This window comes from Rattus norvegicus, chromosome 9, assembly GCF_036323735.1.
Source record: "Rattus norvegicus strain BN/NHsdMcwi chromosome 9, GRCr8, whole genome shotgun sequence".
In the NCBI taxonomy this organism is placed as follows: domain Eukaryota; kingdom Metazoa; phylum Chordata; class Mammalia; order Rodentia; family Muridae; genus Rattus; species Rattus norvegicus.
Genome location: NC_086027.1, coordinates 114,375,988 through 114,399,586, shown reverse-complemented (window position 1 = coordinate 114,399,586; position 23,599 = coordinate 114,375,988). Strand labels below are relative to the sequence as shown.

At 42.8% G+C, this 23,599-nt stretch overlaps 1 protein-coding gene across 9 annotated transcripts in view; it reads left to right on the top strand.

The window, feature by feature from the left end:
- The window catches only part of Ptprm (protein tyrosine phosphatase, receptor type, M), a 704,621-nt gene that overhangs the window by 391,414 nt on the left and 289,608 nt on the right, over positions 1–23,599 (top strand). For all 9 annotated transcript variants that reach the window (NM_001168632.1, XM_063266820.1, XM_063266818.1 and 6 more), the window contains 2 exons: positions 15,497–15,805; positions 19,783–19,892. In NM_001168632.1, the coding sequence (NP_001162103.1) occupies positions 15,497–15,805; positions 19,783–19,892 (419 nt within the window). The remainder of the gene's footprint in view (positions 1–15,496; positions 15,806–19,782; positions 19,893–23,599) is intronic.

Genomic DNA, 23,599 nt, shown 5'->3' with positions numbered 1-23,599 from the left:
TTTTCCAGACAGGGCTCTAAAGGAGGTTGGGATTGTGTTGGAAAGATAGTCTCGAGACATTAGAAATGGAGACAGCACTTGTTCTAGTTTTTATAGGTCAAGGCAGACACCCAGTCTAGGGCCTGGTAGTGTGTGGTAAGAGGGCATCTTCCTCATTTCTCTCTTCTTCCCAATAGAAAAACAGTGGCTCTGAACTGATGTTATCTGAGAGATGAAAGGAAAGTAATTAATTAACCTCTGGTACTATATGAAAGATACAAATGCATTAAAGATACAAATGTATGAAAGATACAGATGCATGAAAGATACGAATGCATTTTTCTCTGCTCCAGGCATGTTGGCCTGCCTGAAGTAGAAGTGAAGATTGATCAGATCCTCCCAGTGGATGGAAAGTGTGAGAATTTAACTCAAGAATAGATTCACTGCATAAATGCAGTAATCGCGACTGTGATACTGGCATTGGAGTAGATATATAAATGCATGCAAGAGACTTAAAACTTTAGAGATGAACTTCCATTACATATCGGCCAATTGATTTTTCACCTAGGATGTCAAAACCTTTGAAAGGGGAAGAATGGCTCATTAAAAATGACACAAAGAAGTCGAACCCCCAGCACATATAAGCCCAAGTGCAGAATGGAAGCAAGAGCCAAGGCCAGAGCTGAGGCCAGAGCTGAGGCAAGAGCTGCAAGCTTACAATTATCAAACGATAGCATAGGCACAGATCTTCGTGATCTTAGATTGGGTCTCCAGATGAGATACCACAACCACAAGTGACAAAATTACAGACAAATGGAATGTAATTAAATTTAAAGTGTTGCAATCCAAGCCAAAGCACAGTGGAAGTGTTTTTCAGAGTATATGTTTGGCAAATAACTGATAATCCAACACATACAAAGAACCTTTTAATCAATAAGGCAAAAGATCCAGTGAAAAGGGACAAAGGATTGGAGCAAACACTTTCCTGTAGTCGATGCACAAGGGGCCTATTAAGCACATCGATAGAATCGTAACGTCATATCTATTAGAAAAATAAAACTGTTATTTTTTTAAAGAAAGAAAGAGAGAAAGTAAAGAAGCAGAAAACAACAGATGTGAAGAGGATCAGAGACATTTGATCCCTGAAACATTGTTGATAGGAATACAAAAAAAGTATCACCAATTTGGAAAACCAAATGGTTAAATATGTAGCGATTATGCTCCAAGTTTTAGTCCTAAGAATACTCCCACGACCTATAAAAATGCGTCTGCACAAAGCCTGTACACAACAGTTCGTAGCAGTGCTGTTTACAAAAGTCAAAAATACAGAGAACTCCGAGTACCCATCTACTGATGAATGGTTGAAACAAAGCCGTAGAGTGTATCTACCCAGATCAATATTATCTGGCAGGAAGAGAGAGCGGAGGCTCAGATGTGCTCCAGCAGAACGAGCAATAGAAACATGCTAAAAATATGGAAGGCAGCCACAGCCCACTTACTGTGTGACTCCAGTTTTAGGAACTGTTCAGCTCAGGCAAGTCTACACAAAAAGGAAATAAATGAGCAGTTGCCAAGGCTCGGGTGGTGGGGGCAAGGATGATGTAAAGAATGAGAAGAGTCAGTGGTAGATGTGAAGCCCTTCTCTGAAGGGCTGAAACTACCTGGAACGTAGGATTGGATGATGGCCATATGACTCGGTGAATGTAACACGCGCTGCTGAATTCTGCACTTTAAGAGCATGGGTTTTGCAGCATATGAAGCTCAGCCAAAAGTGATGTTGAAGAGAATATAAATCTGTAAAAACAGAGATGACTGTAATAGAAAGCTTCCACAGATCCAAACGTTATGTTCTTCAATCACCTTCTATTGGGACAGAGGTGACAGAACAAGGCTCTCCCTGAGTCTCCTCTGTCTCACATCTGTTTTCTCTCCTGTGTCTATCAACGTCAGCACAATTGCATTTATTGTATTAAGTATTCCAAACTTAAGAGGGGACGTGTTGGCGATAAAGTGGGTTATTGATCACACCTCCATCCCCAGGCCTTCCCTGGGACAGTTGGCTTTATTTGCCCACCTGGATGTGGTTTGTTTTCTTGAATCTGTTCCCCGTGACTAAGGCCACCATTTAACCTATCCACTTCCCACACCCTACAAGAAGACGCCTCTCAACACTCCCAGTGTGGGCGAGAGGTTCTAATCAGTGAGGCCATCAAAAGGACAGGTCTGACAATAGCAATGCTTTGTACAACCCCTGCTCCTAGACAGCAAGGTCAAAGCTTGGTGACACCCCCTTTTCATGTTGGCCCAGGCATACACACTCCTAAGCCCCACCTTCCCACAAACCTTTGCCACTAAGTCTACAAAAAAAAATAATAAAAGTAAAATAAAAGTCTGTAGATTCATTTCCAACTGCACCATGACTTGCATGTGAGAAGTCTGCCTCTTTACTGAGAATGAAGCAGGAGGGATGGAAACAGCCACATTGCTTGGGAAGATAGATTGTTGTTAACTTTTATGGTCTGAGCAGACCAACACAATTGCTATCTATGTACACTCCTGAACATTGTTGCCATTGTACAAAGGATGACTGTTTCAAGCGGCAGTGAACAGCAGTCATCCAGCGAATGTCACAGCACAGGGTATACCACACAGACCACAGCTACTTCCAAATTAAGAGAAATAACAAACAAACCACACAGTGATGGAGCGCCATGCTCCAGTGAGGAATAACCTGTGCACTAGCCCTTGTGTGTGGCAGCTTTGTTGGTGTTTGTCTCAAGGAGGGAAGAGTCTGACAAGGCTTTACAATGAAAGGTTAGCAACTCACAAAAGCAGAAGAAATGGCCCTGCTGTTAGTCACAGCTCAAGTGCCCTTGAGTGTTGAGTGCTGAACCTGTGTACCTGTGTGTGTGCGTGTGTGTGCGTGTGTGTGTGTGTGTGTGTGTGCGTGCATGTGTGCACACGTGCGTGTGTGTACCTTCATATACCCCTGCACATTAAGAGATCTCCAATAAGGTACACCTCCTCCAGACCAGGATATAGGAAACAAGACAAGGATGGTATCTGGGTGATAAGACTCTTGATAGCCATTGTGACTTTATGCCTTCTTCAGACTTCTGGGCTATGAGGCGAAAACTGTCTGGAACCTTTTCCGATGAAGTTCGTAAAATCAGGAGATGAGCTTTCATTTGAAGGAGACAGTTGTTGCCGCCATTCATAAGTGAATGGAATAGACCAGCCTTCAAGGCATAAGGAACAGAAGAGAAGGATCTAATTGGAATAAATGACTGTGAAGCATTTATTCAGGGAACAGTGGCTTGATTTCTGGGATTCTGAGGGGAGAATTGGTGAAAATTCTCCATCTTCTTCATCGCCGTTCTGCATATGAAGTCAGGAAACTGAGCTGCCTCACGGTACACTAGAACTTAGTGCTAAGAGAAACTCCTCAGTAGATGAACTGTCCCCAAACAAGGCTAGCTTTCAGGAGAAGACAGCAGAGGATGGAGCCAGCCTAGCAGGGAGGCCAACTGGACCTTAACAGAGCTCAAGGGCCTTTGACGTTCTAGAGGAAAAGGCAGAAGTCATTTCCGGTAGTTCTTCCTTCTTATCTTCTGAAAGAAGGGAGCTTTTATTTCCTCCACGGTCATCCCCTGTCTGTCCCGAGCACCTGGCTCATCTGGATGTTCCCTGTCTTACTTTTTTCCATTCTCAAGATGCTGTAAAGTATGAACAAGGTAGGACAGATGGACATGATTAGAGGACACTTGTCTTTGGAAGGTCACAAACAGAAGACCAAACTGAGAGTGCTTTGTGTTAACTCCCTGCCACAAGATATAGGCCCACCCCTCATACGAGAGCTTCAGCTAAAAACTGATGCATTAATCACTTTCTGATACTGAGGGAGTCTTTTTTAAGACAGACCGTTGATGGAAACACAGAAGAGTAATTACAGTATAGCCGTCAATGTAGCTGACTCAGGTATGGTTTGTTGTAAAAACCACTTGTCCAGATATATAAACAACTTCAAGCAGAAAACCACGCGATCATGAAAAGATCTTAAATACTAACAGAGGTGGCTCTGAACATAGAAAATATTTAAATAACATTTATGTGCTTAGAAGTAACTAGAGAGAATGGTTCCCCTGTGGGTAAAGCTGGGATTGTCTTCTGATTGCCTCTTTTCTACCACCAATCCCACTTACTTGTCAGAAAACCTGAGTATTTTTGATTCTTTTTCACCATGGGCTAAATATCAGCTCCAAACTTCTATGGTTTCTGTAGGCACCACAGCTTTATGAGGGCTAGAAGGGGTCAAAACCTATTTCGAACCAATTTCTGACAGTTCTGAAAAATCATTTTGCCTCCTCCTGTGTTATATAGTCTGAAATAAATACCCAGGAAGTCTTTTACTGAGCTTCATTTCACACAACAGTGTCCACGTAAAGTTTATCTGTAGGATGAAATGTGGTTTGCCCATCCCATCCCATCCCATCCCATCCCATCCCATCCCATCCCATCCCATCCCATCCCATCATAACAATTCAACAATCTCATTGAACAGAACCCAAACTGATCCTTTTATACCATGAATACGGTATTTGGTAATTTCACCAAGGATTTCAGGCCAAGACAAAGTTGCCCGTGTGGATTGTGGGAACCATATGTAGTGCCTGGACAGAGTTCAAAGCACTTAGAAAAACAGAGCTAGGATGGGGAGGGGGCATTGGCACAACCCAGAAATGGAGAGGATTTTCATACAAATACTCCAGTTCTATGTTAGCTCCTGCCGAGGATGGAAAGGCATTCTGTCTCTGTGGCTGAGTCATAGCCCAGTAAGTGTGTAGCAGTGTGTAGTAAGTTAGCTGCCCATCAGCCAGTCAGCCAGTGGGTGGACACTTCAGGGTCCCGTATTCAGGGACCGGCCAGATGGCTCAGCCTGTGAGCGAGCTTGTAGTGCAAGCCTGACAACCCGAGTCAACCTCGGGAACCCACATAACTGGTAAGATGCAGTGGCCTGTGGTGTGCATCTGCCGTCCCAATACTGCGACGGAAAGAGGGAAGGAAGACACAGCATCATCCAGAAGCTGATGGACCACTGCCTAGAGTGAAGCTCGGCAAAACTAAGATACTTGCCTCAAACAAGGCGAGAGAGAGATCCAACTCCCAGAAGTTTTCTTCTGACCTCCATGCTCAGTTCCGTCCCTGGTGTGCACTTGTTCACACACACGCACAAACACTAATAACTGTCTTCCCTAATAATAATGAACTTCCCTAATAACTCCCCTAATTTGCCAACTGCATGTAGTGGCTCAAAGATCACAGGCCTGCAAATGGGTCTTTTTTTAATCTCCTCTGGGTATAGATGCTGGAGGGGTGTGGGGCGCACACCTCTAATCCAAGCACTTGGGAAACTGAGGCAGAAGAACACAGATTGGAATTCAGCCTAAGCTGCACAGACCAGCCTGGGCTGTGTGGTTTGACATTCTATCAATGAGGAGGCAAGCCATAAAAGTGAATCTAGCAAATGTGGAAGAATTAAGGTTTTTCCAAAATTAACTCATCAAAATCAGATAACAACAACAGACAACACAATTCTGTGTTGATGCTTTTTTTTTTTTTTGAAAACCATGTCAGTTGAAAAGGGTAGGCATCTCCGAGGGAATGCTTGCTTTTAGGCATGGGGTGAGATACATAGCTTAATTATTCCAGGAAATGATAAAGCATACATAGACCCTTGGTCGTCATCCTCACTTACATAGACCCTTGGTCGTCATCCTCACTTACATAGACCCTCGGTCATCATATTCACTTAGAGTTGGACCATGTGCATGTATGGTTGCCTCTGGCTTCTCTTTGTAACTAGTGGTCATCCTCTAGATGCTGAAATAGGATTGAAGATTGTATTTCTTTATTAAGGGTGGCTCTATCTGCACAGAGATGGGAATTTCCCAGGGAAAGCTGTACTTGAAGGACAGCAGCCAGATTCCCCTCAGTGATGTGTGAAACGAGGTTTATATGATCAGTTGATTTGTATGGCTTTCTAATGCAAACATTTCTTTAAGAATTGGTCTTTTGATCCACGTGGATAGGTACTGTTGTTAGGAATGCACCCTGACGGTGGCTCGGGAGACAAATAAGATCGGAACCTTCAGAAAATGCATCTTAAGTATTTTATGGTAGATATGAATAATGAGGTTTACTTAATAGATAAACGCTGTTAGTTTCCTGGAGGGGGAAAAAACCTACAAACATTGACTTCCCCATACATGACTTCATTCCTGAAGTCCAGGTTTATCATATGCCTTGAAATTGTTAACTATAGAAAGATTCTCTGAAAACTGTAGAGTTTGTGATAGATAAATATAAGTACATATAGTCACAGATGTTTTATATATATATACATATAGATCATAATATACCTCTTTAATCATATAATTTACACATTATCAAGCATGTCTATACATGTGTCTGTACACAATGATTCATATGGTATTTAGCTATGTGTGGTGTACATGATATAATTACAGTAAACAAGTAGTACTAGTAAAAGCACAAGCTACATATACATACACATATATATTATATATAAATATATTTTTAATTTTTTATTTTATGTGCATTGGTGTGTATCTGTGTGAGAGTGTCAGATCTTGGAGTTACATATACTTGTGAGCTGTCATGTGGTTGCTGGGTATTGAACTTGGGTTCTCTGTAAGAACATTCACTGAGCCATCTCTCCAGCCCCTGTCTATGTCTTTTTGCAATAGTTTTTTAACAGGTGAGCCTAAACAGGGATTCAAGGCACTGGATACTTCACTGGTGGGGGCAGAATCGCTAATTAGTATGAGGATACCATGTGAACTAGCCGCTGTGTTGGACAGTTACCTCTCAGAGTACTTTCTCCTTTCTGAAGCAAATACCCAGAGTTCCCTTTGAAGCATTCCATAAATGGTGTGAGAGAGAACGAGGTTCCCTCTGGATCCCCTAATGAATGTGGGCACGTGGGTCGTGCCCGGAGGAGGTGAGTCTCAGCTTTCAGAACTCAGCCTTTGGATGCAGGGGTGAGAAGGTTGTGGGTATGAGGCTGCTGTACAGCACAGAGAGACAACTTTCCCTGGCTTGCACGTCAGAGGATCCCACCTCGTGGCTGCATCCCATGGTAGTGCAAGCTTCTATGGCCTGTGAGCCCTCCTCCTTCTGACTGACTGGTAGAAGAAAACATCCTTCTCCCCTGCGAGATGATGTGTCCAAGAGTCAACTTCCCTGAGACATCCATATCTTTCTGTAACGATAACCACCGAACGTCTTATAATGTGACCATAAACATGAACAAAATGATAACAGTCACCTCCATAAGTTGGGTAGCAAAAGAAATGGCTTAAAACAGAAATCTCTAGAACCTTTGCACGTTGCGTATGTTGTCTCCCATTTCGCCTTCAAGCCAATATGCCAGTATCCTGAGTTCTTGTAGTATTCCCTTTCTCTCCTATCTTAGGGTAGCTGCTTGTTTTGTATTTCGTATGCTGATCCCCTTTTGCACACTTTCAGTTTTATGAAATTACCTCATGGTGGCCTTCCTTGACTTGCATTTTTACTCAGTACTGGGCGGTTTGGATGAGTGCTTGCTTCATTAGCCTGCCTGTCCCTGGAGCAGCCTGTACCTGAGATCTTTATGTCATCTGTTCCCATAGTCAATGAAAAGAAAATTTAAGTTCCTGTTCATTGGTTATTAACAGCTCCAGGTTCAGAGAATTAGGATAGCAGTCTTCTATTTGGTCACTTGCTCAACACGCGCTGTGTTTTCTAATTTGTAGATCCCGTGTGTGCACTAAAATACACACACGGCACCGGCTGTATATTGTAGAGTCATGCAGACACAAAGTTGCATTCTGTTTTTCATTCCTGTGCCTTTTACTGTTGGCCGAGGAGAATCACAGGGAAGAGTTGCACAGAAACAGTGGGCCATCCAGCTTGTGTTACAGCCCAGCTTGTTAATATAAAGAACAATGCTTGCTAATCATGGTTAGGAAAGTACTTTTTTTTTCTTAATTTTCTAATAGCTTTTGAATTATGAATATTTTAACAAATACTCTCTCTCTAAACCAATTGAACGGTGTGATGAATTACGTTAATAGAATTTTTTAAAATGGTAAATCATTATAATTACTCACGCCTTATACCATTCCATGCGGGTAAGGATGTATTTGAATATCATGTGTATAACATTAGCATCTGTACTGGCGAATGAAATACATTATCCACACCGTCATGTTCATTTATCGTTTTGGTATTAAGATTTTCAGTTATATAGGTCCGGGGAGATGGCTCAGTGGTTAAGAGCACCCATTACACCTTCAGAGAACCCAGGTTGGGTTCCCAGCACCCCCATGGCTCTTCACTAAGTTCTGTAACCCCATCCCCGTGGTCCGATGCCCTCTCCTACCCTTGCCGGCACTGTATGCACAGGACACACTGCCATCCACACAAGTAACACTCATGCACAGAAACTAAGATAATACATACATACATACATACATACATACATACATACATACATACATACGTCTGTTTTACCGATACCCCCTTACTTTAGAGAGTCTGGTGCCACATTATTTCACTATAAGAATGACCACCGCTCTGTCTCAATGTATCAGTACCTAGATCACCACGAACCGATCGTAGTCACTCGGTGTTCCTCCTGGCTAACACTTCGACTTTCTGTTTGCCTACAGCTGAAATGTATTCTTTGAAAACGCAATATCCGGATATCAATTTTATATTGATTTTGCACATGCGTCTTTCTCCCGGGAAGAAATCCATCTACTAAATTGTCAGTATTATTGTACCTAGATTAATTTTTAATTTCTGCTACTCATCTATATTTTTAGGCTTTCTTTATTCCTCTATATTCCTATACATGTTAAAACTTGCTTGGCCTTAGTCTAGTATTAGTCTAGTATGTGATCAGTGTGTGAGGGTCGATACATGATTTATACTCCAGTAACGTTTCAGCTGTAAAGTTTAGTTTCCTTGAGTCCAGTTCTTAAATGTTTAGAATCATGATATCCTCTTGGTGGATATTTTTTTTTAATGAGTATGTTCTTCCGTGGCTCTTCTGATTAGTTCCGGTTTGAAGTTTATTTTGTCAGATAGTAAAATCGCCTGAAATACTCTCCTTCCTTTCTGATTTGCCCTCTCTCCTGGCCACACAACTGACAGCAGATAGGTTCTTATTTATATAGATTGTCATTTAGACTACCACAATGGTACGGCTCTTATGCCATCCTTATGGACCTGGAAAGATGGCTGTCCACACTTCAGTAGTCTGTATCTGCCACCGTAAACCTCTCTTCTCTTTGGTATGAGGGTCTTGTGACATCTGAACTCTGACAGCATCCTGCTTACGTATATGTATTCTTGCCAATAGTTTCATTTTATATTAGTATTGTTGAAAGGTTCTCAGTGACACGTTGATACTGTTCAACAAGTATAAATTAGATAACTGCTCTCCCTTCCTCCTAGTATCTCAAACCCACCTTCTGACAATGTTTCGTTTCCTGCAGCTTGACCTTTAGTAATCTATCACATTGGTAATCAATGTGCTTGATAGGAGTCTCTGAAGTCAGGTTTATCTCCTTCACTGAAACCGTCAATGAATGCACATGATGACATGTTTTTGTCTTTGTTTTAGCATATGGTTTCCATGCTGGGTGTTTTTCCTCTCCTGGATCTTTATTTTTTAAATAATATTTATTTTGACTTTGAAAGCTCCAGCAATGTGTTTAGATCATCTCTGTCTCTGCACTGCTTACCCCCTACTCTTCTTAGTGACCCAAACATGTCTCCCCCCCCCCAGCTTCAGGTCCTCTTTGTTTTGTTATCAATAAACTCTCATTCTGATTAGTTAGTGTTGCTTGTATGCACTTTGTGTGTGTGTGTGTGTGTGTGTGTGTGTGTGTGTGTGTGTGTGTGTGTGTGTGTGTGACTGTCCACTTTGTCATAGCAACATACCAATGGCCGTATATTCCAAAGATAGAAACCCTCGTTCCAGGACTCAAGGGCACCTCCCCTAAACATTCCCCAGCTCTTCTCCCCGTCCAGGCTATTTTCTCTTGACTTCCAAGATGTCCCCTGAGCCTTGGATGGGGACCATTTGATATAGGTAGCCCACCCCGAGCCGAGCTCTCATAGTTATTTGTCTTTAGCTAGGTGAACTTACAGCATCTACCTCTCCTTACTCTGCCTGCCAAGTGCTGGGCTCACAGCTGTGGGCCACTATGCACAGCTCCCATGGACATAGTAAACACATTGTTTATCATACTCTGCCTTCTCTTCTGGTAAGCATTGCCCAGTCTTCTTTAGTTTTCAAGTGTCCATCCTAAGCCCCAGACCAAACACACCGGTGATCCACACACCTCTCCCAGGGTCACCCAACACCACTGGAAAACGTCTCCCTCTAGGTATCACTTGTGGGCTGATATTTGGAGTTCTTGAGCAGTGTTTGGGCCCCTCGGTCTAAGAAAATCTGTGTTGCCACCAGAAAGGTACTTCCTAGTCATATTGCTATGTAAGGAAATTGTTCACGTGTTTCATAAAGGTAAGCAAGAATCCCAACCCTTCGTTGTAGTTGAAATGAAAATAGCCAAATTGACATGTGTAGTGGACCAATTCCCCTTATATTTCAGCCTTGAACCTTGAGACTACACTCAACCTAAACCAAGGGGTAAGATAGTATATTGCATGTCCTTTTATTTATGTATTCTTGAGAACAGTTGTTCCAGCTACTAAGCTCTTAAATCTCTGTTTCCCCCCTCTGGTCAGCTCTTTTTTGATAAGTTACTCGGGGTGGCCTTGAACGTACCCTGGGTCCTTGGCAGGTCTTGAATTTGAGGTCCTTCTTGCCTCTGTCTCCCAAGTAGCTGAAACCACTGGACCGCAGTGCCAGTCTGGGCCTAAATTAGCACATCTGAAACTCAGCTTGTCCTTTAGAAAGTAGCATTGCTGTTCCCTCATACGGGATTTTGTATGTTTAAAAGCAAATTAGCCTCAGGGGCCATGCCTTCTTGCTGTTGCTCTGTGTTTATTTTGAGAACTTGATTGCACTATACAGTGTAGGTTGACTTGAGCTGACCTGCCTGAACGCCACAGTGCTCTTGGGGCATCCCTTGGTTCTGGTGGTGATACACTGTAAAGGGTATTAATGTAGCATCTGTGAGAAGAAAACCTTCTGGCAGAAGAGATTGTGCAGAGTTGAGAATAAGTATCAGACAAGCTTTAATAGATAGAGCTGCATTCCAAGTGTACACATGTCTGGGGGGAGAGGGCAGGGCGTAAAGTTAATATGGTTCAGAATTTTCAGCTTGGCCAGTAAAGATGCATTTTAAACTTTAGAAAGATTTGACTTGCTCCAAAATCGTAGCCATGCCACTTGCAAACCATGCCCCAGGCTTAGAATCATGGCTGTTTAGGAATACAGATTGAATCACTGGGGAAGCCAAAGTAACAGGGGCTAACGGGGCCTTTGCTCTGATTTAGCTGAATAGTGAAGCAAATGGAACGACAGTTTTATTATGTCCCTACCCTCCTTTGTGGGACTCATGAGCAGAAATAAAAGAGCTGCAGGTCCTAAAAGAGGCCACCACATCTAGGTGTTATTCCTGGTATTGTAATAGACCCCCATGTGGTTCACGAAGAGGTAGGAAAGCGAGACCTGTTAGGGAGAGCGTTGGTTGTAATCTATGTTTTTGATTATCGATGACAGGATCCTAAAATTACACCCAAATATCTCTCGCAGGTTCCGAAATTGAGTTTCTGAAAAAGCACTGCAGAAGTAATGGGAGGTAAAGTGCAGAGTCCCAGAGAAATGAGCTGCGGATTGAGCCTGCAATGGAAATTGATCCTATCAGTCAGCATCTGCCCTTCCTCTGAGAGAAGGGGATGAGGGAGACCGGAGCCAGGCTGCCTGATTAAATAGGATACCAAGGGCTGGAGGCTAGAACCAGGCTTGCTGCTCCCTCGGGTCAGGAATGTAACTGTCAGGCTTCTCCACTGGAAACCTGCCTCAATCTGGCAGAAAGAGAACGAAATGAAAAATGCCCTGAGCCAGCGTGGGAGTCACTGGAGCTTCCTGACTAAGCTTCCTGTGGTGGCTGCCAGGGTGCTCCTGAGGGACGCTGTCCTGGGAGCACATGAAGAGCCAGTGAGTTCACAGAGGACCAGCTGTCCTCATGATTCACACCAATGGGGCTTGTCAAGAAGGCAGGTTGTATCCGTGTGTCCTGAGGGTATGAGTGAAAACAGAAATGGCCTTGGAATCGATTCCTATCCTCAGCCCTGTCTTTGGGGTTCATGAGGAATGAGGAGCAAATATCCTCTAACTACCCATCCTGTGCACATAGTTTATTGCCCTGTTAGCTAACTGGAAGTGATCTGTAGTGTTCCCCGCCAAATGGTACTAACGACATTCCAAGGGGGGCTCGGTAGGTAAGGGGGTATTTGTATTGTACTCTCAGGAATGCAGTATATGTTCCAATTAGCCTTACCGAAGCCCCACATTTCTGCTTACAGAGTCGCTACTGTGTGATCTGTTTCTACCACAATGCCCTTTAGGAAGCCCTGAGCGGTCATCGGCATGACTCACTGGCAATAGCATCCCCTTGAAATGGCTCGTTCACAGTTAGCAGCACACTAATTGAAATATCTCTTTGGAAACTTTGAAACTGGAGGCAGCATGAAATACTACTACTAACTCGAGAGGCAAGCCTTTTAAAGCCATATCTAGTTCACATTAAGTTTGGTACCCTGGAAAAGGAAAAGGGATGAGATGTCAAAGGCTTAGTCTGTCGACTTGATCTAGCCATAGTGTCATTGAAGAGAGAAAGCTACCACAGGTCCATGGAAGCACATGGGATGCCACTTCTATGTTGTGGGGTGAATCTATCTTTTAACATTTCTTGGTCATATTTAACTGCTTGGCTTGACTTTGAATTTTTTTTTGGGTGGGGGTTGCCCCAGAGCTTCAGATGTATGTTCTAATACTAGAGCTCCACCCACACTGTGGATGTGTTCGCCTGTTTGTTTGGTTGATTTTTACTTAATTACACCTAATACCCCGGCACCCTTTCCTTGGCCTCTGGGTTCTAGCAAGAGGATATGATAGTATCCTACCCAAGGTAGACCATTTCATCCTTAATTTGTTGATTCAAATTCTCTCTAGCTTTTAACAAGTAGGAAAAGTGGCCAGGATTTAGAATCCACCTGACTTTCACAATGGTGTCCTGTTGATAGGATTCACAGCTCCCTCTTTTGACACAAACCTTGCCACACTGTATCCACATCTCCACAGATACAACAGAGCTACCTACCCTTGACCAAGGCCTCTGAGGTGTTTAATAGATGAGTCATGACTTCTGATAGACTCAACTCTCCAAAGGCTGGAACTCAACTAAATCTCTCTAACCAGCTAAACATCACCCATTAGCAACAGCATTCTATGGAGGGATCTGTGGACTCCCCTTCTGGACACTGGGCTTACTGGGAGTTTGCTTGATTGCTCTGCAGCTAGGAAGCCTGGGAAAGGATGAAAATTCCAAATGCCGTTTCTCCATGATGTACATCTGCTTTGGTTTGCGCGTATTCTGCATCTTGATCATATTGACTCCCAACTCCTTCCTCTGACTCTTTCCAGATCCACCCCTACCTCCCACATCCTCCCAACGCCACACTCTCTTTGGTTGCTACTGTGTTAATAACCTGAGTCCAATCTGCTCTGCTCACGTATTTCTGGGTGTTGGTCTCCTCTGGAGTGTGGTGGACCCACCAGGGCACATGAGACATCCTCCCTGAAGGACAGCTGCTCTCTGTAAATGCTGTGTAAGAGAGCTTTGCGTTTGCTCAATCTGGTATGAGTCATGCTCCTCCCCCAAGAGTTGGGGCAACACATCATCCATTGACTCTGTCAATTAATAACTCTCATGGCTTTAGACAGTTGGTCATGGAGATGCTTGGTTTCTGATAGCTTACCCATTTCCTTAGCAGATGAATGAAAAGCTAGAGACTTCATTTTGCCTTGCTGGGATTCCTCAAGGCACTCACAAAGACAAGGGAAGCATGCATTCTGTGGAAACTTTACCAGCAGACAGACAGAACTGCTTAGCTTCGTAATCCTGAGGCTTTGTGTAAACATGCATTTTCCTAGGTAGGGCACACTGAAATGAAGCTGACTAATATACACGGTGCAGAATAGTTTCCCACTGAAATGAAGTTAAACCATGCCCCTTGTTTAAGCTACTATCGGACGCAATCAGTCACCTTATTAGTGCAGCAGCTGCAAGCCTTGGGAGAACACTTTAGCACAGTCCTCTTGGAGACATGATTAAACAGGGAGAGGGCACAGAGATAACTGCTAATCTGTAAGAGATCTTGGGTTTCTTAAAAGTTTCTTAAATATTTGACTAATAGAGCATTACATATGTGACATTCCCTTTGCATTATAAGGTCACTAATCTGGAAGAAACCCTGATGCTCTTTCAAAGCAACTTATTTATGGTGTTGCCCTAACATTTGTAATTTTAAAAGTTTGATTTCTAATACTCATAATTTAATTATAAAAAAAATAGTTCACCTATAAGGAATATTCTTTCCAGTTGCCGCACTACATTCTTTGGGGCCATTTTTGTCTGGCCATTGGTCCCTAAATTACACAAAAAATGTAGCATGGGGGGGGCATTGTTAGAAGCAGACACACAGGAAGCAGGTGCTCATGGGAGTTGAATGCCATCTTCAGACACAAGGCAAACAGCTGCATTTCTGGTCCCCCTCCAGCATGGGTGGTTTGTCTTGGAGGACTGAGGAGGTGGCCATGCCCGGACCTCTGCTTCCACAGATTAAGAGTAGGAAGGGAAGGATCCTTCCTAGCCGTCTGTCTCTGAATTAAATAGAAGGGATCGTTACTGCACATTGCATTGCGTTCTGCCATCATGCTTAGAAATCATTAATACCCCAGAGCCCCGTTTCCTTGTCACATCAGAACCATGGTGTCACCGTCTAGCCTTGACTCTGACCAAGTCATCAGGTCTGACTCGGCCACAGAACTGAGATCTATGTATTAGGAATGGAAGCATCCAGTTCTCAGAACTGTTTTAAATGCCCGGTGAGCCATAACTGTCATTTCTTAAGTTTCTACATTTATTTTCCTCACCAGTTGTCATTCTCTTGCACCCACTATGACAATCACACTTAAGGAAAATAAAATCGAAGAATCAGTGAACCATGGCTGTAGCAAAGCAGAACCTTCTAGCTTATTGTTTGCCCAATCCCGAGGCACACTAAGTATGCGGTGATGCTCATAGGTTTGATTTAGTACCCTCATTGCAAAATCAAGCTTAATCTTTCTCTATATTTTAACTCAGATTATTCAAAATATGTATATTTCTTGTGTGTCATTCACAATTCTATCATGTATGGGCTCTAATTTACTAACATTTTCCTCGTGTGTTTTTCTTCTTCTTTTAAATAGATCCCATGCGTGGCCCGAGAAAACTAGAAGTTGTAGAGGTCAAATCTCGACAAATCACCATCCGCTGGGAGCCATTTGGATACAATGTAACTCGTTGCCATAGTTATAATCTCACAGTGCGCTACTGTTACCAGGTTGGAGGGCAGGAGCAAGTGCGAGAAGAAGTAAGCTGGGACATGGATAATTCCCACCCTCAGCACACAATCACCAACCTGTCCCCCTACACCAACGTCAGTGTGAAGCTCATCCTCATGAACCCCGAGGGGCGCAAGGAAAGTCAAGAACTCACTGTGCAGACAGATGAAGATCGTGAGTGCCTTTCAATGCTATGTCTCTTTCCAAACAACTTTGGTTTCTTTGACTTCGGGAGCTGCGCAGTGAGAACAGGGGAAGGACAGCTTGGGGAAGCAGTATTAATATGTCTACCTCCCAACTCTGACACACTGATTAGAGGAGAAAGGACAGAGATGGAGACGTTGGTTGTTTTTATGCAATTCAGTTATTCACAACGTCACACATATGCAATCCATATTGACTCTGGCCATCCCCCACCTCCCTGTTACCCTGTCTACCCTCCCCTCTCCTCACTCTTCTCTCCCTTACGTCTATGCTGATTCGTTTTATCCTTTGGCCTACTTACATTAACCAGGGCAACTGTGTACCTTGTGTTTAGAGATACCCACTGGAGACTGTTGGGCTCAGCTCTGGACACAGCTAAGGGCAGCAGTCTCCCCCTCACCCAGAACCTTCACGGCTAATAGTTTAGAGGTAGAGTGTAGAGCCCCATGTACCCTCTTCTTCGCCTGATTATCAGTAGAGTTGGTCTTTGTGTCACCTGATACAGATGACTACAATTGTGTAATTATAGAAAATGCAACAGTCACAATAGTTGTATGAGTCTAGGAATGCTACTGTGTTGCCTTGCACCCTATCCTCCAGATCCCATACTCCCTGCCCACTTCTGGAATGTTCCCCAAGCTTTAGAGGGGTGGGGTGTAGGTTTTTACTTAGGTCTAGGCCTACAGCCCGTCCTTATATTTGCTTCCTATTAGTCACATGGCACTTTTCTGTTTGGCAAGTCTATGGTATTCTAAGTACTTCTTACCCCTTTTCATTATCCTATTGGATTGAGAAATGCTTGTTTGGGTATGAAGTCAGTTCCACAAACTGCTTATTCGAACAAACGGCTTTACATGGCACCACCTATTGCTAGCCACATGTTGTGGCCTCCCTCTCCTGGCGAGCTCTCTGTCCCAAACTCTGCTCACATTCCCAGCATCTGCCCCTCCCCCAAATGAGATTTATCTCAGTAAATTTACACTCCACAAAACAACCGTACAGTAAACCTACAACCAATTGATAATGATCTAACTGCCCACCTAGATAAGATGAATTGACCTATAAAAATACATCCCTTAAGAAATATTTGTAACTACCTGTGGGCATTTAAGGTCACATGGATCTGGGTCATGCTTCTCTGCCTCCTTCTTGGTTCTTCTCTTCTCCTCCTCCCTCTCTCCTTACCAAGACTCTGTCCCCATCCTACTTTCTCACTGCCCAATCACAGGCCCTGCCCCATCCTGTGACAGCTCTCACCTGCATAAAAACAACAGTCCACATCCTTCCCCTAAAGCCTCACTACAGACACAGGGTAGGAGTCCCACCTGAGTGAGCCTGGGATACAGACACAGGGTAGGAGTCCCACCCGAGTGAGCCCGGGGCTGCACGGCTGAGGCCCACCCAGAAGATCTCCCTGACTGCTGGCTGTTGCATTCCTTCTACTCCTTCCCGTAGTATCCCTTGAACTATGGAGAAAGCTGCTAGGAATCTCTTGTCTATATGTTGTGACGCATCTATGTTATCATTATTTTGGGTATGTAAATTATACAAACTGCTTTTAAGAATAAACCATGCTTTGCATCTATAGCAATACAAATGACCTAGCATAGATAGATAAACATCCCAAAACATCCTTACCTGAAATGAGAGCGCATCACTGATGAACGTGCTCTTCCTGTTTTAACTAACACTATGGCTGATCCAACAGGGGATGAAATGTAGCCATTTCATCAGACCAGATAAGACCCAGAGAGATAAGAACTCAACCAACTCCTTGGAGTTTCAAAGTGAGACATGATATAAGTTGGGAATTCTTTGGAATCCTGTCAAAACGTCAGAACCGCTAATTTGGGAATCTTTGTTTAAATTATCTTGCTGGTCTCAGGAATTAAGCTTTGCAGGATTTGTAAATAAAACCTATTGTTTTATAGCTCAGCAGTATTCGGCTAATTAGGAAAGAACTATTACTGCAAATTACGTTTTCTCAATAACCAACCAAACAAAAACCTACTTCAAAGAAGATGGGGAAAAGAAAGACAAATAGAATAATTGTCAAACAATACCAAGTCTGAAAAGAGCAGCAACAGCCCATTGTGACTCGGGTTTATCCAACATCATGTTCTAGAATCACACGTCCCCGAGATGTGTATTTTATCAGAGAATGTATGGAAATTGTTTCCATCACCATTACCAGCATCAGTGGACAGCACAGGTGTTATGACTACTTCCCTAAACTCCTGAATCCTTCAGCTTCTTCACCCTAAGTTCACATGAGGTTTATTGCCTCCAGTCAGTCTTCTGGATAAAAACTAACTAACTAACTAACCAACCAACCAACCAACTATTTTTTTCTATTCTAAGCTTTACAATTTTTGATCAGTCCACTTAAAGCATTCTTTTCATTATATTATTAATTAATTATTAATTTTGCACTTATCTCTGTATATGTGCGGGCTCACATATGCCATGATACCCATGTGGATTTCAGATGAAAACTGTCAGGAGTTGGTCCTATGTTCCACTACATAAGTCCCTTGTGTGGCGCTCAGGCTATGACCTGGGCAGCAGGTACCTTCATCCACTGGGCCATCTCACCTGCCCCATGAAAAGTCCTCTTTCCGCTTGCTTCAAGCCAACATAATTTGAATACATCCCATTCAGTTTTAGGTTGATTTCTTCTGTTTGCCCTCTTTATTCCTGAACCTACATAAATATTTTCAAATATAAATGATCATGCAATAAAACATCTGCTCATGTAGCTGGGCCGATGCCGTGAGAAAAGGGAGCAGGGGACATCATACGAAACCCTTCAGAGGAAACACAAAGATGAGGATAGGTAGCATTTTCTCAGGCCTGGTGGCTGGCTGAGGTTTAGCTTCCGGTTGTGATGAGTGGTCTAAGCCTGGAGTCTAGAATTCCAGCTTCTTACAAACTCACCAGTGTCCTCACTTAATAACCATGTGTTACTTTGTTTCAACACAGTGTTCTGCTGATTTCTTCAGCCCGGGAAGAATGATTACATTCATATTATATGTTGCTCAGATGCTATACACTAGGAACTGACTTAAATCATTTTAAAAATGAGGCAAGTGAAACCCAAGTAGGGCCTACAGCTTTTCTAGTCTGTGTATTTAATTATTGGAGAGTCCTGAATAGCTCTCACCCCGCCCCAGGTGCATTCGTAAAGCACTCTCCTATTAAACACTTGGTGCCATTTAGATTAAATACAAAGGCTCTCATCCTGCCCATGAGCATGCCCTCAAATAAAAATGAATTTAAAATGTGAAATCCTTCACTTTCTTTTGAAATTCTAGGCATCCGTCCAGTCGGAGGCAGACTTGCTGACAATTAAAAGACTATTCATATCTGCACACAGTCTAAAGTGTCTCTCTGGCCTCTGTTTTCAACTCTTTATTGAAATGTTTATCCATTCATATGATGGTGAACATTTGGTTATTCCCAGTCAAGAGCAATGCTGCTGAGAATATTCTGTGTAGTCTTCTGACTTAACCAGCTCAGAGTTATCTTGGTAGACATATTAGATGGAGGGAGAGAGAGGAAGGGAGGGAGGGAGGGCTGGAACAAATGAAGTTAAATGGTAGATAGATAGATAGATAGATAGATAGATAGATAGATAGATAGATAGATGATAGATGATAGATATGGGTGATAGATTATATACATATATATATGTATAGATGATAGATAGATAGGATAGGTAGATAGATAGGTAGACATATAGAGAGACAGATAGATGACAGATAGTAGAAAAAAGATTAAATCATTTCACAAGGACAGTGTAGTTAAATGGCTTTATATTTCAAATTTTGTACAGATATACAAATGTTTCTATAGGCTATTAAGATCTATAACCTCTATGAATAGCTAAGACCTCCTTGGGAGGGTTGGTTATGACCCACACATTCATCTCTCGTCATCCTCTCTAGTCCCAGGAGCCGTCCCCACTGAGTCCATCCAAGGCAGTGCCTTTGAAGAGAAGATATTTCTCCAGTGGAGAGAGCCGACACAAACATATGGGGTCATCACTTTATACGAGGTACCTTACATATTCACTGGTAATTCACATTTAAGTATAACGTCGTGTGATAATATGAGCTGTCTGGTATTTTAAAAACACAATTTCACATCTCTTTGGTGAGTTTACTGCTTTCTGTTGTCATAATAGCTGTTCTAGGAGCAGGGGACTAAAAGTGAATTTCTCAACTCTGCAAAATTCCAAGATACATATTTAAAATAAGTTGGATCATTGTGTGTTGTGTGTTATACATTAAGACACAGCAGAACATTTGTAAAGTCACTGTTATTGAAATTAACAAATATTTTGAAACATACATTGATTAGGAAGCAATCTCTGAGTCATACTCTTTTCTAGCTACCAACTGTTTTTTTCCCACTGATTACAAAAGAACATAGATTAGCCAATTAGAAAAGTCAATAAAAAATTGTCTCCACAGTAACCACAGAATAATCTCTTTTGGTTCCTTCATATCAACGTACGTTCCTTAGACTTCATTGACATCATTTTGTCTGCTGAAGCAAATCAAGCAGTTGAGTGACGGTAGCGAAAAAAGAGAATTTGATACATTGTTCAAGAAAAAAATAACAGCAATAATGGGATGACAGCCATCTTCACATCATCCCGAGCATCGTTTCATTGTGTCTGTTGTCATAGAAACAAGCAGGTGCATTTTTTAAAACTAGCATTTATTTTAATGCAAATTCAACAAAATTATATGTTGTAAGGCTCCTAAAAATTATGGCCGATCTGCATATGGATCTGCCTGAATACCTCTCAGCATTACTGACAGGAGTCTGAACAGAACTGTCGGAGATGATCACCACCAGCCCTCTCTCTGACCCCACAGATCCAACTGATGTTCCATTACACCTTCCGGAAAGTGGTGTTGAAATGCAAAAACAACAACAGCAATAATAATCATCGCTATCATCATAATAATAATGATAGAAAGCAAAGTGAGGAAAAGTAAAGGGGAAGTGTTGCTTTTACTGCCTGTTTTATTGCAACAATATCAAGTTACAGAAATCCACGGCTCAGTGTCTGTGGAGATGCTTTGTCAAGTCAAGCAAGGTCAATTTCCTTCCTCCATGATGAAAATACTTCATATTTTGGGCCCTCTAATGGTGTTTGGACATGGATTTTATAGATTCTAGTCTAAGAGGAAAAAAAAGGAATCTTTACTGGAACAGCTACTCTTTGAAGTTCACTGTAAGACCTAGGCGGTCTGTCTGCTGTCCCCAAAGCCACAGGTTGCTCTTCAGAGAGACAGAACTAATAGCTAGATTCCTTCTCACTAATCCCACCACACATTTATCTTTGTGTGAGAAGTAGCTTCAGCATGGAAACAACAGGGAAAATAGCATTTACAAAGAAGACCCCATTAATCTCTCTGACTTAGTAGCCGGGCCATTCCAGTTTGGCTGTGTGGATGTGCCATAAATCAAGGTTCCGGCAATCAGGTATTTGCAAATAAGAGCAGGTTGGCTCATTTCTCTGCAGATCCAAAGGGGGAATATCAAATATTTGAATCAGGTCTAAACCACTAAATGCATTTTCTAGGTACCAAATTAGTGTCTCTGGTTTCTAGGGATGAGAAGGAAGCGTGGTTCTGGTTCCTCAAAGTAGGGCCTGGGTGGCATCTCAGAAGGGGTTCTTCCTTTTCCTGACTCCTCAGGGCTCACGAGTCATGGTTCCCTTGCCTTATAAGAGTGGGCAGTCTCTCCTGCTGGAGCAGCCTGCATCCCCTCTGTGGAGGATCACAGTCTTAGAAAACAGATACCACACTCAGAAAGCTAAGCAATCGTTCTGAGAGAGGCAGGGACCGTCGGAACGGCAATCCCGCCATGGAGTCACATTTGAGTATAGGTAAAGATTACCACGGCTAGTGATGCTTTCAGAATGGATGCGTCCCCTGAGGACTCTTAACATGCTTCGACAATTTGGAACAAAATAAAGTCGACTGTCCGCTATAGCTATAAATACATATGCTGAGCTTTGAGTATTCCTGAGTTTTCCTTTGTCTCTTTCAAAAAGTACACTCAAACACTGATGCTTGCACAATGCTAACGGCATCCATTGTTTTTTAGACCTTACAGCAGTGCATATTTTCCCTTTCTTCTGTCCTTCTTCTAACTCTGCCCTCATCCTTTGGTTACTTGGCCTTCCTTTCTGTTCCTCCCTCGCCACTGTGCTGACCCAGACCTTCTCAGAACCGTTTCTCACCTTTGCCGTTTCATCTGCCAATTATGTTTCCAAAATTCAGGTCAGGCAATTATGTCGTCCATCCTCATTGGACATCCTGCTGAGTTATAAATGTGATGCTGTCCTAATGAACCTGGGAAGCAGACACGTGCTCAAAGAGGAACGTGCATCTCAATTTTTCTTTCAGGAGTCAGCCACTGTTGGAACCAGACACAAGACCAGATTTACATAGGGCAGAAAACCACACTGTGGTTTCTCTCATCAACTTAGATGGATACAATTTAATGTCAGGGAAAGCACGGCTTGTTACAATTACACACACCCTGTGAGGTCACCCGCTTACGTAATGCAAAAGCAAACTGTAAGGCACTTTCACAATTGATATGCAAAGTTGATCTCATGAGAATTCTCAAACAAAAATTTAGAGGTCATATTTTGCATGACATCTCTCCGACTGGGCAAAAAGCCCTGGAAGACACATGGAAAAGACCAGCAGGGTTCTGCATAGAGTTTCAAACCCATAATGATAACAGACACAGACCTATCTAGATACTGACAGCACATTTGGAGAGGACATTTTCAACATCCTTGACAGCAAATGGGCTGATAGCTTCGGTACACACAGGCTTGATACAAGAACCCTTCGTGCAGGTGAATAAGAAACCAGGAGGAGGGGACTCTACCTATCCTAGAAGCTGAATTGAAATAACGAATTAGAGAAATTTAGATAGGAGCTAACTGCTGAATTGTGTATAACTTGCATAATGTAAAATTTCCACCAGTGGCATGGAGAAAGGTGGACCTAATACAGACAGTTGGTGGGAAACATTCGTTGCCTCTTGTAGGCAGTTTGAGAGTATCTACCATAATTTAAACACTGGATTGAACCTATTTCTAGACGTCTGTCAGTGAGTAGTACCGCCAAGCGTATAACATATAGGCACGGCGCCTCACTAATTTTACCTCTCAGCTGTCTACGGTGACCACGAGAGTTGCACATCTACAGGTCCATGCTCACTATGTATAAGACATTGAAAGAAGACCAGAAGACAATATCCCACATATAGTCATACTCTCCATCACCAACCATGGAAAGAATCAGTACCCAAGCTTCACATGCAGTGAGCACCAAAGGTTCAGTTTGACTGGAAGCAAAGCGGAATGATCAAGTCACCTGCTGTTGGGGCCATTTGTGTAGGAAGAGTTGAGATACCTCAAGATCACGAGCCTGGATAGCTGACTGTATTTGGTCCTCACCGCCTGAGCTCTGTAACCTTGAAGAAGGAAGGGATGGGAACCAAGGAGGTGTGTTAGGGAACTTAGCTTGCTACTCTGTACCTTGTCAAGTCACAACTGTAACGCTTTCAGAGTAAATGCAGGGGTATTCAAAGCGTCACTTCTTTCTACATGGTGACTAGTAGGTGCTGTAGAGACAGCCCAGTGGTTGAGAGCACCGCCTTCTCTTCCTGAGAACCTTAGTTCAATTCCCAGCACCCACAGGACGGCTCACAGCCTTCCATCCC